The sequence below is a fragment of the Manacus candei genome, unplaced genomic scaffold, assembly GCF_025592945.1.
Source record: "Manacus candei isolate 608988 ecotype Guabito, Panama unplaced genomic scaffold, ASM2559294v1 h1tg000028l, whole genome shotgun sequence".
NCBI classification, from domain to species: Eukaryota; Metazoa; Chordata; class Aves; order Passeriformes; family Pipridae; genus Manacus; species Manacus candei.
The window spans coordinates 13,359,212-13,372,479 of record NW_026138076.1 but is presented as its reverse complement, the minus strand read 5'-3'; the positions used below and the strand labels follow the sequence as shown (position 1 = coordinate 13,372,479).

The following is a 13,268-nucleotide window of genomic DNA, read 5'->3' as shown; positions in this document are numbered from 1 at the left end:
ATTCAGAACAGGTTCTTGCCCTGCCTTCAGGGAAGACTTTTGGAAGAACTCTTCAATCTGCCTTAGGTTTCCTAGTTGAAGGTGAAAACGAGGCTACTACAGTGGTTTATGCCTTTATAGGGATTGAATAATAGTGGGTAAGCAAAAGATCTAGATCAGCCTTGAGTTAGCAGGAGATTTTTAGCTATATAAGCCATTTCATCTGTGGGGGGGGGAGCAGCAGCAGAGGAGGGTGTGCTGTGTGATCTCGGTAGCTTGTTGTTTTCATTGTTCTGTGGTCTTTTTACCCTCAATTGGAATCAGATATTCAAAGTACCATGTAAAGACAAGGTTGTGGGCCAGAAGCCACTCTGTGTTTGGTTCATAGTGAGCAGGCACATTCCTGCAGTTCTAGAACAGTCTTACTTTGGGTGCTGCGTACTGCTTTTGTACTCAAAACTTCATGGGCCATGCAGCCAGTATGAAAAGCTTTATACTTTTCATTGGTTTGAAAAGGGATTTATTTTGAATGTAGTTACTCAAGCTGTGTTTTCAGCTGAAGAAAATAAAGTTTAAGGAAAAAAGTGAATTTTGAATAATGCAAGAACAGATTTTGAATAATGCATTATTGCTTTTAGTAACTTACCTTTCACTACTTAGCATGCTAGCTTCATTTTATGCTTTCTAAAGTACTTGCCGATAAGAGTTTGTTTTCTTTCCCCTGCTATGGTTTCCTAAAAATGGCTTATATGGTTTGCAAGGCTTTAAACTTATTTGTTAAAGAACAAATCAAGAGTTGCTTCTCTTCTTGTGCCAAACTTGTTTTCCAAAGCAGTCATTGATTCCATTATACAAAAATATGATCACGGAATTATTCTACTATGTGCCTAATCAGCATTGCTCTAGCAGAAATCTATTTATTATTATTATCTTTTCTGATCTTGTAACCTCCTTGACCTGTCTTGGTGTATTGCATCCACTATTGTCACCATAGTTCAAACAGTCAAATAACTTCAGACTTTAACTCTTATGTGAATTATGAATTATTCTACCCACCCTATATATTGAATCATGATGTTCATGTCCTGCTGCTTTCTTCACACCAAATTTCAAATATGTCATTACATCAGTATCCTTGGTTGAGGATGCCACACTCTGATGGCTGCGTTTTTAGCTAAGCACCGTTGACCTATTTGCTCATTGTTTTTGATGGCAAATATCCTTCTTCCTGCTCTTTGATTGGAGAGTGGAGTCTCACTCCAGATGTGTGATAGTGTTCAAGACTTGTCCAGTTGTCCTTCTTTAGTTGGCCAGCTGACCTTTGCCAATGAATACATCCTCAGCCAGATTCCCTTGCTGGATCCAGTGAACTTCGTTCTGCCTATTTAGACTTTATTGCTTTGTAAGTGAGCCCTCTTTCTGGCAGATCCTGCACCCCACTGCAACCATATCTTTTAAGTCTGAAGTTCTCCATATCTCTAGTCTCATTTTTGGTACTTGGAGCCTTTCATATGGAATTGTGCTATGGAGGTCATCCAACTGCTTTGGACAGTTTGATCTCTCATTTATGTCCTTGTGGTTTTGGTATTTCTGTGCAGTCTTAATGCTTGCTAGGAACATGTTGCAAGGCCTCTTCTTTACTGGGTTTTTTGTTTGTGCATCTCCATCCCATGTGTGGTCCACTGTCCTGCATTGTCTGTCCATGTCCATCCTGCCACCCCCACCTTCCTGTAGGGTTTTGGATGAGGTAATGTGGCTCTGCTCTGCTGGAGAGGACACTGGAATTGTTTCTTCACTTGGCTAATCATCTTTATAGAAGATGGAGGCTGCTACTAGGTATGAAATTGCTCTCCAAGTGAGTCTCCAGGGGTGTCATGTGCATCTACTGGTTGGTTGCTGCAGCAGCATGTGGGAAGTGTACTGGTGTACCCCAGATTATGAACCTCCCTATCCTCTCTTTTCTTATCTGAGGTGTCTTAACTCTTAGAAGACCTTGAGCTGCCTCTGCTATGCATTGCTTCCTCAAAAGGCAGGGAGAAAACCTTCAGTTCAGACAAGAACTGCTCTCTGGGGTTGTTACGGCTCTGCATTGAGGGATAAGCACTGAACTTTTTCTTCACTGCAATTCTTATTGTTGTTCCTATGTTGCTGCTCTTATTTCTGCTGTAGACCTGAGCTTATACAGCAGTATTTCATCATAATTACAGTATAGATCTCTATTTCCTGTCTTCACGCGAACTTGTGTATAAGAACATGCGTGCAACCAGACATGGTCAGACTGAAGATCCACTGTGAACCATCTGCAGCAGTAACCAGGGCTGAATGCTGAGGGAAGAGTGTAAGATCAGGATGAGCGTGCAGTAATTCTTCCCTGGCTGCTTGCAGCTCAGGACTGAGAGCATCTCAGTTCAGTTTTGGACAGGTTTGTTGTTTTATTTGTTGGTTTGTTTGGTTGGTTTTTTAACATGGCTCTTGACTGCTTATGTTTGAGCCCATGTAAGCTCTTGGCTTCCAAGCAGTTTGCAGTAAAACGCTTCACAGCTTGACTACACACTATATGGGGAACCATGCCCTATTGTTGGCTATCTGCTACTGAAAGAGGGGAAAATGATGGTTCATTCTGTCATATAGTCCTTCAGATACCTTTTCCCAAAAGCCACATCTTTTGGGTTGGTTTTTTTCTTGTATGAAAGCCAAGCAAGCCAAATATCTGAGAATGTAACCCTAAAGTTGCACTTGACTGCAACTGACCAAAGACTTCAAAGTTGCTTGGCAGTCACAGAAGTGGAAACAGCTTGGGAAGGTAAGTGTGCATGGATGACATCTTTGTAAAATCATTATTTGCTTAAGAAAATCGGTCAAAATATCCGCACTTGATTCAATGACTAGGAGCTTAAAAATGTTTACTGTCTTAAAATCCTAATTGACTAATTGTTTTTAATTTCTTTTTCATTCCAGAACATTTGAATCCTCTTGGGAAATATGAAAACAAAGAACTGCTTTTCAAATATCGTTCAGAACAATTGACACGTTCCAGGGAAAAGCTGTTGTGTTTGGGGCTTTTTTTGCAAAGTTCAGAAGAATCTGCATTCTCTGAGATTTTAAATAAGTATAAAATGAAAACGGTTTGAAGTTTAGCCTTCAAAATGAATGTTGGGAAGTCAGATGACAAAGCAAAGAATGGCTTGAAGTCTTCCTTACTTATAAGGGATGAAAATGGAAATAACTACGCACGTGACAGAGCTGCACCTTCCTCAAAGAATTGTGCCACCAAGATACACAGCAATTCAACTGACCAGAATATAGTGGCTGAGCATGAAGATGATTTTGAAAATATGAGTGACTTCAGAAGTATTCTTTTAAAACAGCAGTGTATTGAAGTACTTGATCTGCAGAAGACACCTGGCAGATACAACTGCCCAGGAGCTCTGTTGGGAGATGCAGATGCTGCTTGCAAGTCTTCTGTCACTGAACAGACTTGCATGTGTCCTTTGAACTGTGACTTGAAAGCAACAACAAACTTCTTGAAAGGTGACGTTGTTATGGCAAAAATGCAAAATCAGAGTATCAGACACACAGTGCCTTACAGTCAGACAGACTCTAAGTGTGGAGTAGCACTTCCTGCTTCAGAGCAGTCCCTGATAAATGACAGGGCATGCTGCCACCCGAGCACATTGGATGTTACTAATGTTACAGGTGAAACTCTGGGAACTGATCAAAATGATGATATGCATCTGAGAGGAACACTACTCTTTTCTGAAATATGTACAAGAGAGAAATTTGATAGAACCAGCTCAGAAAGAACACCTAATTTCATCTCTGCAGGTGTCGAACACTGTCTGAAAAACGCTATCAAGACTGATAAAGAATCACAGGAAACAGAAGCACAGTCTGTAGAACTAGCTGCTGAATGTATAGGTCCTTATAGACGAGATGCATTGTCACCATGCATTAATATTAATGAAGATGACCAAGTGAAATCCTTGCGGGATACCTCTGACCATGATGAAATTGGGAATTCCAATGTTGAAACGTGCATAGATAGTCTTGTAAATAATGTGCACCTTCTCCCAGTAGATAAAATGGATGGAGAACAAGTATCAAAGAAAACCAGTGAACCCTTAACCAAAGAACAGAGTATCTCTGGAAATGCTGCTCTTCAGGATATGCACAATACCCCTTCTGTATCTTGCAGTGTACCAAAATTGAAGAGGACTGCTATACCTGACCTGAAATGTGAAGAAACTTTTGTGGTCTTCAGTCCTATGGCTGATGAAAGTGCTTTTGCTCTATGTTCTTCAACCCCTAAAGAACGATCAAAAAATAGAACTTTTTCTGTTTCAGCTTTGGAAGAACTTGGAGACAAGTCTCCTAAACTAAGACCAAATGAGACATTTGTAGGAGGACATAATAAAAGGTCTGTGCTTAGAGCTAGTTCAGATCAAACTGTAAGAAAACCAGTGGGCAGGTCTTCTATTGTGTCAACAATAACCAAAGCAAAGAAATCGGAGATTGTTAGTTTTCCCAAACCTGATTTCAAAAATGTGAAGCCAAAGGTTGTGTCTAGACCTGTGCTACAGTCGAGAGACAGCACAGCATTAAAACAGTCCCCCCAGTCCTCCCAGTTGTCAGCTGTCTCCTCACCTTCACGGGTTGCTTCCCCAAGGCAATTGTCCTCTATAAAAGTGTTGAAAAAGACAGTAGATCTAGCTAAAGTTTCAAAAGTGGAATTGCCTGTAAATAAGCCCCATAAGCTACATCTTAACAAACGCCTCTTCACTAACCAAGTTGTACATGCCACAACACCTCCCAGAAATGCTTCCCACAAGACTTCAAAGACACCTGCATTAAAGCAAAGTCCTGAAGACACTGACAAAGCAAGCGCTACCCATTCGGCGTGCTCCTTGGTTTCTGCTGTGTTTCCAACATGCGTAGAGAGCTCGGAAGAGATGCTAAATGATAAAATGGAAAGTTCAGACTCCTTAATGCAGCCTTGTGCTCAAGATATTGACCCAGCTGGAGGTGAAAAAGAGCAAAGCACCAATATGGGAATGCTTCTGGAAGCGACCTTGGTAAAAGATGTGGCAAATGAAACGTTTGACATGCACTCTGTTCCTTTGGTAAGTTTTTATCTTTCATACTTTATTGTATGTTCGGTACATTTGGAAAAAGGAAATTTGGCATTGCACGGTGCTGAATGGAAACTGTGGAATGGGCTTTGTTTCTACAAATGTAACTCTAATGTTGATTTCCCAGGTGAAGTCTCTCCCTAATAAAGGAAATTAAGAAATACTGTTTTACTTTCAACTGGTTGCACTTGGCCTCAATTGTAATTTAGTGTCCTTCCATCTTCATCTTATTCCGTGATGTAAAATTTTTTAGTGAAGTCTTTTACAGACAATGCAGTTGGTGCACGATGCCTAATAAAAGCAAACAAGTCCTAATTTAGTCAAACTTGTAAAATTTCACAGCTTAATTTGGTGAGGTTTTCTAAATATAGCTTTTAATGTACACATTTTTCAAGATAATTCTAGTGGTGCTGTAAGTTTAAATAGACATTAGAGATAAATTGCTGTTTTCAGTATTTTCTTTTCCTTCCAAATGTGCTTTAGAACTAAATTACACTTTTTAAAATTACTTATGTAAATGTTGTGCATATATTAACAGTAACATTAAGTCACACAAAACCCAAAGACCAATGAGTTGGTGAAACATCTTATTTCACTGTCTCCTTTGAATAATTTGAGAGTTTGTTTGTTTGAAGTAGAACCAGGACTCGTTAGAATAGTTAAGAGTAGCCAGGAAATATTTCTCATGCAGAGGGCATATACCTGGTTTTGGGCAGTCAGCCAGCTGGAAGGTGTAAACTTCCTGGCCGGGAGGTATGCATGTGCTGGTTGGCTGGGAAATACTTCTGGATGAGTCAGCTGCCTGTCAGGAGAAACGTGCTGCTTTCAAATACTCTTGAAAGAAGGATAAAATAAAAGGAACAGTGGGAAAGAAGGGGCAGAGCATTGGGGTTGGGTTGCCCAGGATCTCAGGATGTATGGTAGGGACACAGAGTTTCTCTCCTGTTGCTGATTTTTGGGTTCAACAGCTTTTGTTAAATCGGTGAAATGGAGGCAGCAGCTATTAATGGTAAAACTGGTGTAGTCTGAATTTTTGACAGGTTTTAGTGATTTGCCAGAAAAATTCCAGTAAAGCTCAGTATATGGAGGAAGCTCTTAGGTAAAACAGAAGCAGCTATCCATTTTTGAAACATTACACCAGAAATTAATACTATTTATTAGAGTAAATAATCTAACTTGAAAACCTAAATAAGCATGAAAGCAAGAATGGTCTGTTTTAGTTCTAAAGTCTTTAAGAGCTTGGATTCTGCTTCAGTCCTTATTTTTGGTGCTGAGTATTGAAGAGAATGCTTTTCATTTACCCCATTGTCAATATGGAAACCTTTGTGATATTAATTGTTCTGCTTGTGCCTGGAAAAACAATAGAGCACTTTCTATAAATGATATACAGTAGACAAATCAGCTGGACTAAACTTAGTAAGTGGTCTTCTGAAAACTATAGATTAACATCTGAAAATGAAGATGAGGATTGGAATCAAAAGTTGAAAGTGCAGCAGGATGACCAAATTGCTGCATATTGACTTGAGTCACAGAAAAGCATATAAAGAGCTGTACAGTCTTATGAGTTTGCCTTTATAGGTTTGACTGTACATCAAGAGTGGTCATGAATTAGTGAGTGTATAAGCTGTAGCAAGAATTCTGTATGAAATGTAGATGTTTCATACATATAAACCAGTTATTTTAAACCTGTCCCATGTCCACTCCTGAATTTATTTTTATCTATGGAACCTCAACCTGAAAAATTTTAACCTGTTTCTGTGTTGTGACATATGACCTAGATCAAAAGGCTGCTGTAATGGTTGTGACGTTTCAGGTAGTACAGGACAACTAACTTCTCAGGGTGTTAAATATGTATAGCTTGTTGGTAAAGATCTTGAGATTAGGTGTAGTCATGTAATGGAATTGCTTAATTAGAGTTTGGGGAGGAAGAGGAAGAAATTCTGATGTAAAATCACCTCTGTAACCTCTTTTTAGTGTGTTTGTCATTACGAGTGATTAGCTTCAAACTAATAGGTTTGTGTTGCTGAAGGCCATTTAGGAGATGATCCTTGAGGTGCTTAACTGCTGATGTGCACAATGTGATGGAGACTAACTAAGCATATCCCATGCCTGGGTGGTCAGTATTTCATTACAGATGCTGCAAAGGGAGATCTTCAGTTTCTCGCAGTGGTGGTGAGTGGGATGTATTGTTACTGGTTTTTTGGTTTTTCTTTTTATTCTTAAAACAGATGCCTTCTGTGAAAGATGGGACAACTCAAGGGAAAAACATACCAAAGAAAGACCCAATCGCACTACAAAGTGTATCCACTCCCAAGGCTAAAATGGTGCCATCTGTGTTGACCTTGAATAGAGGATGTAAAAATAAAACTACCAGCACTGTTAAAACACCTTCTCACAAGGAAGCTCTTTTGTCAGCAAGCTCCGGTAAGAGAATTTTTCACTGGAATATTACCTTCATTTAAGAAAGTGGTTAAGTGGTATCATATTTAATGTACTTTCTGACAGAACTTTTAGGATGGTACAGAGTTGCATTTTTGGTGCTAAACACAGTTCTGTTTAAATTGTAAATTGCAGGGTACAGGGTCAAAAAAAAAGGCAGGTTACACCTCATAACTGTAAAATCTCATCTTGTAAGGAATGAGTTTAGGAGGGTGTGGTGCTACAAGAAGAATCTATACTTAAATATTTATAGTTTGGTTATATAATAGTACTTTGCTAAATTACAACTAAAATTATTTTAAAGAGAAGAGGAGAAAATACAGAACTCAGGTACAAAGCTCGTACAATAAGCAACTGTATTCTGTTCCAGTGGGAATGAGCCCTTATTTCAGGTCATAATATACTTTGTTCAACCTAATTTTAATACAACTCTATAGTTTCTAGAAAAGAGAGAGCGTAATTGAAGGAGAGACTACTGCTTCAGCTGCTAATTAATCTCAAACTGATTAATACCAAGGGCAGGGAGGAATCTCACATCTAGTCTGTAGGCTTCTGCTCAAATTTCATGACTGGGAACTATGTTCTGTAACTGTAGAGATTCAGAAGTCCTCTTGTAGGTTATGTGCTTGTTTGGTTGGCTTTTTTTAAGCAAGTGTGGCAGTGTAACTAGCTGCAAAGGTAGCCTGGCTATAAATGGCTACACTACAATGCACTGTAATGTGGAAAGTGTACACACCCATTTATACCCAGTAAAACCTGTTCTTTTTTTTTAACTCACTCAATCTAAGATTTTAAACCAGTCCAAAATACCCTTCTTAATTATATACAGGTGGTGAAGTGTGATAAAATCTGTATTTGTAGTCCTTTATGGGATGAGTCCCTCAAAAAAAGTGAATATAGTCCATTCTCTGATTTGAGCCTTGCTAATGTGAGGCACTTGCTCAGTGAACTAGGTACCAAACTGTTAGCTACCCATTTCTTGGAAAACTCATCACCTCTCTAAATACCAACATAGAGCTTTCCTGTCTGTAATTATAGCCTTAGAAGAACTGAGATGGATATAGATCTAGATGTATATTTTTCCTTTAGGTTATTAATCCAGATTAGATTCATGACATGGTCACTAGAAATAAATATAAGTATAGCTGGGTTATAGAACTAACTTCTTCACTTCATGAAAAAAAAAAATAACAAAATCAGATGCACTTTCAGAAGAAGCAGAAGTCACGTGCTGTTGAAAATGAAAACCTTTACTCCCCTGGGTTTTTCTAAGCTAAATATGTCCCTCCATAACTCATTTATTGTATGTTGAAATTACAGTAGTCCGTAGAATATTTTCCAGGTTTTTCCTATTGGAAAAAGGCTACTTAAATTACAAGCATAAAGCATCACCCTAACATTTCAAACTTGCGCTATAATCTGATGAGACTGGAACTTTAATGCTGCACATGAGAAGAAATGTTTGGTTTTTTTTCTCCATGCCCTTTCCACAGCCCCCTGTTCTAGCCCACTATTCCTAGCACATCTTGCCCTTTATTTTGCTTATGCAGTGGTTTTGTGCTACAAAGTAGAATTTGATGTGTTAAACTATAACAGGTTAACTTCTCCATCCCTTGCAAGGGAATTTTTAAACATGGTTCATTGCTTCTTTATAAACATTGTACAGATGCAAATCAGACAGACATGGGGGAAGCTTCTGGCAGCTTCTCACAGAAGTCACCCCTGTAGCCCCCTGAGCCCAAGACCTGTCCACGCAAACCCAATACACTGCCCAACATGGATAACCTGGATTGGGGGTCACCAGATCTCTACCCAACCTGGGTCACTGTGGATAATCCAAGGTTGGTTCTCTGATGGGTGATGAAGTTGGAGCAGTGGACAAAGTCCTGAAGTTAGGGCACTTATAGGGCTTCCCTTTTCGATGAGTCTGTTGGTGTCTGATCAAGGTAAAGCTCTGGTTGAAGCTCTTCCCACACTGGGGACACTTGTAGGGCCTCTCCCCCGTGTGTGCCCATTGATGCCTGATGAGATGAGAACTGTTCCGAAACCTCTTCCCACACTCAGGACACTCATAGGGCCTCTCCTCTGTGTGTGTCCTCTGATGCCTGTTGGCAATTGAGCTGCTCCGAAACCTCTTCCCACACTTGGGACACTCGTAGGGCTTCTCCCCAGTGTGGATACGATGATGGATTACAAGGTCAGCGCTGCGGACGAAGCTCTTCCCACAGTCGGGACACTTGTAGGGTCGTTCCCCAGTGTGCAGGCGCTGGTGGGTGATGAGGTTGGAGCTCTGGCTGAAGCTCTTCGCACATTCAAAGCACTTGTAAGGCCGTTCCCCTGTGTGCACCCGGTGGTGGGCGGCAAAGGTGAAGCCATCACTGAAGCTCTTCCCACATTCACGACACTTATAGGGCCCTTCCCCGGTGTGGATGCTCTGGTGGCGAATCAGGTGGAAACTCTGCCTGAAGCTCTTCCCGCATTCCAAGCACTTGTAGGTCTTCTCCACTTCATGAAGCCGCTGGTGGACCACCAGGTCAGAGCTCTGGCTGAAGCTCCGGCCGCCTTCCTGGCAAAAGGTGGGTCTTTCCTCCTCAGAGCCCTGTGTGCTAGGTTTGGAGCTGCTTCCTGTGGGGAATGTTTGTGGCTTTTCCTCCCCATTGGCTTCCTGCACAGTGGAGCCATTCAAAACAGCCTCTTCCCCAAGGTTCTGCCAGGCAGATTTGTCCTCCATGGTCTCTGCCCTCAGTTCGTTGCCTGGAGAGGAAGGAAACGAGAAAAAGGAAGAAGGAAAGAAATGGAACAAGGAGAGGGAAGGAAGAAAGAAGAGGAAGGGGATTTCCCTTGGTGCCCCCCAAATCCGTCCCCAGCAGGACGGACGGCATCAGCGGCAGGGTTGTCCTGCAGCTGGGGGTGATGCTTGGCTGGAAGATGAAGAACAGAGGGGGAAGGGTGGAATGACTTCCTCCTCACCTACCTGGGTGTCCTGTAGCATCTTCCTTTTCCTCCCAGCTTCCTCCTCCATCTGGTCAAGGTTTGGGAATGAGAAATCCTGTTTTGGGGGAGAAAACGATGTGTGAGTGCGTTGAATTGGGGGGTCCTCTTGCCCAAGTTCATATATAGAAGTCAACAGCTATCTTGTGTCCCTAAAGACCTCCAAAATGCCAGGATTCAGCCCCGAAAAGCCCTCCTAGGAGTTCCCCCTCTCTGGTCTCAACTTTGGAGTTCTGGGGGTTTCCTTTGTCTGGGCTGCTGGGGGTTCCGTGTGTATTGGGGGTGCCGGCGCTTCGGGGTCCCTGCCCTGTCTAGGCTGCTGGTGGTCTCTTGAATATCGGGGGTCTCTCCTCTGTGGGGTCCCACTTAGGGATTCTGGGGGCTTTAGGGCTCCCTTCTCCCTTGAGACTCTGCTTCGGTATGCTGGGCTCCCTGGGGGGCCCCGTCTCTGGAGTCCCTCCCCACTGCAGGCTGCTGGGAGTCCCCGAAATCCTGGGAGTCACCTCTCTCCGGGCTCCCCCTTCTCCGTGCTCCCCCCACCTCCAGGCTGTCGGGGGTCTCCCAGCTCTGGTAGCGCCCTTCTCCGCTCTCCCCACTCTGGGGGTCCCGGGGTTCCTGCCCAACCCGGCTCTCCTTGTGGGTCCCAAAACCCGATGTGTGAGTGCGTGTGAGTGTGTGTGTCCCACCTGCCGCCGGTAGTGGGCTGACAGTGGAGGCGGCGGTGCCTGACCCAGGAAGACCAACCCTCACCGCGGTGACGGAACCTGCATCCCTCCGCCCACCGCCGGGGCTATGCCGGCAGCCCCCCCGAAAAAAAACACCTCCCGGGGACTCTCCACTATCTTCCGAAGGGGCATTCGAGCCTCAGCTTTGGAGTACTGCAAGATCCAAAGATACCCTACCCCTAGAAAAATCCTGGGCCACACCCCCCCCCCCCGCAAGATATTTGTGGCAAGCTCCCCTGCCCCGGTCACCTGTGGGATGCTGGAGGGCGATGCTCGCGGGGGCTTGCGCATACAGCGAGCGGTGGACTAGCGAACTTCCTCTTTTTCCTTCTCCTCCTCTTCCTGATCCTCCTCCTCTACCCCTCTTCCTCCTGCTGCTCCTCCTCCTGCTGCACCGCTCCTACTGCATCCCTCCTCCTCTTCCAGGCAACCCTGCTCCTGTGTATAGACTGGGGTACGAGAGGTTGGAGAGCAGCTGCGGGAAGTGACCTGGGGGTCCCAGTCGATGGCAAGTTGAATATGAGTCAGCAGCGCCCTGGCAGCCAGGAGGGCCAACCGTGTCCTGGGGGGGGCATCAGGCAAAGCATCGCCAGCCGGTCGAGGGAGGGGATTGTCCCGCTCTTCTCTGCACTGGGGTGGCCTCACCTCGCATCCTGGGCACCACAGTATAAAATAGACATTAAGCCATTAGACGGTGTTCAGAGAAGACCACGAGGATGAGGAAGGGTCTGGAGGGAAAGCCTTTTGAGGAGGGGCTGAGACCGTTAGGTTTGTTCAGCCTGGAGAAGAGAAAACTGAGAGGAGGCCTCCTTGAGGTCTTTAACATCCTCTGAAGGTGCAGCAGAGGGGCAGGTACTGATCTCTTCACTCTCATAACCACTGATAGGATTCGAGGAAATAGCTGGAGCTGACTTGGGGAGGTTTAGGTTGGATATCAGGAAAAGTTTCTTCCTCCAGAGGGTGGTTGAGCACTGGAACATACTCCCCAGGGTAGTGGTCACAGCACCAAGCCTGTCTGAGTTCAAGAAGTGTTTGGACAATGTTCTCGGGCACATGGTGGGATTCTGGGAGTGTCCTGCTACAAAAGCCCTGCAGTATTATATGACCACACCTTTCAAGTAAAACCACGTCTACTGCTGCTTATCTTGTCTGTTTATAATGGTTTTGAAGTAAAACTGTACATACACTTACTGTGACCAAGTGGCAGTTTATAAACCAAACCCAATTGTCTGTTTAAGCTAAAGCATTCCTGGCAGGAATAACTATTTTGTTTCCAGTTGAGTCATTTGAACATTCTGGTGCTAAACTTCAGCCCATCCAGATAAATCATTCAGTAACTGCACAGTTGTTTGCTGTTGGGATTTCATCAGGCTACAGACAGACTAGCTAAATCCAGAATGGAAAGGATTTATGAAGGTCACCTAGTCCAGCCCACCTGCCTGTAACTGGGTCAGCACTGAGTTCAGACTAGGTTGTTCAGGCATTTGTCACATTGAGTCTTAAAAATGTGCAAATCTTAACAGATTTGTTTCTTCCTGAGATACTAACGTATATAGAGCTAATTCTTATCCAGTTACTATCTGTATTTAGATCATTGGGCAGCAGTAGAAGGTGGTATAGTGAGTCCCTTAAATACTCTGAACAAGAGAAATGATAGTATAGCTCTGTCATCATGTGTGTACAGAGGGAGAGAAGCAGTGCATCCGTCCAAAATGTACTAGTGTATGTATTATTCTCAGAGTAATCAAGAGCTTTTGAGCAGCGGATTGTGTCACACATGGCTGTTTTGAGTGGGAAGCAGGGAACTCCCCTACAACCAAGAAAGAAAAGAAGAAGTGCCGTGTATAAAACACCATTTATAAGATCCTTGAAACTTGTCAGGAGTTGAAATTTCGGTAATTTTTTTTTTCTCCTTGTAAAACTTAAGTTTTGAGTGGTAACTAGCCAATAGAAAGCATGAATTCTAAGGAATTTTCCCAGTTTTTCTCTTGAACAGGAGACAGCA

General features: G+C 43.2%; 1 protein-coding gene across 9 annotated transcripts in view; it reads left to right on the top strand.

The window, feature by feature from the left end:
• MTUS1 (microtubule associated scaffold protein 1) overlaps positions 1-13,268 on the top strand; it is a 131,726-nt gene that overhangs the window by 31,993 nt on the left and 86,465 nt on the right. For 8 of the 9 annotated variants that reach the window (XM_051790294.1, XM_051790293.1, XM_051790295.1 and 5 more), the window contains 2 exons: positions 2,938-5,099; positions 7,337-7,532. In XM_051790294.1, coding sequence (XP_051646254.1) covers positions 3,126-5,099; positions 7,337-7,532 — 2,170 coding nt within the window. In that variant the 5' untranslated portion in view covers positions 2,938-3,125. Of the gene's footprint in view, positions 1-2,937; positions 5,100-7,336; positions 7,533-10,002; positions 10,124-13,268 lie in introns of those variants that run through there. The other variant, XM_051790296.1, reaches the window with a different exon arrangement.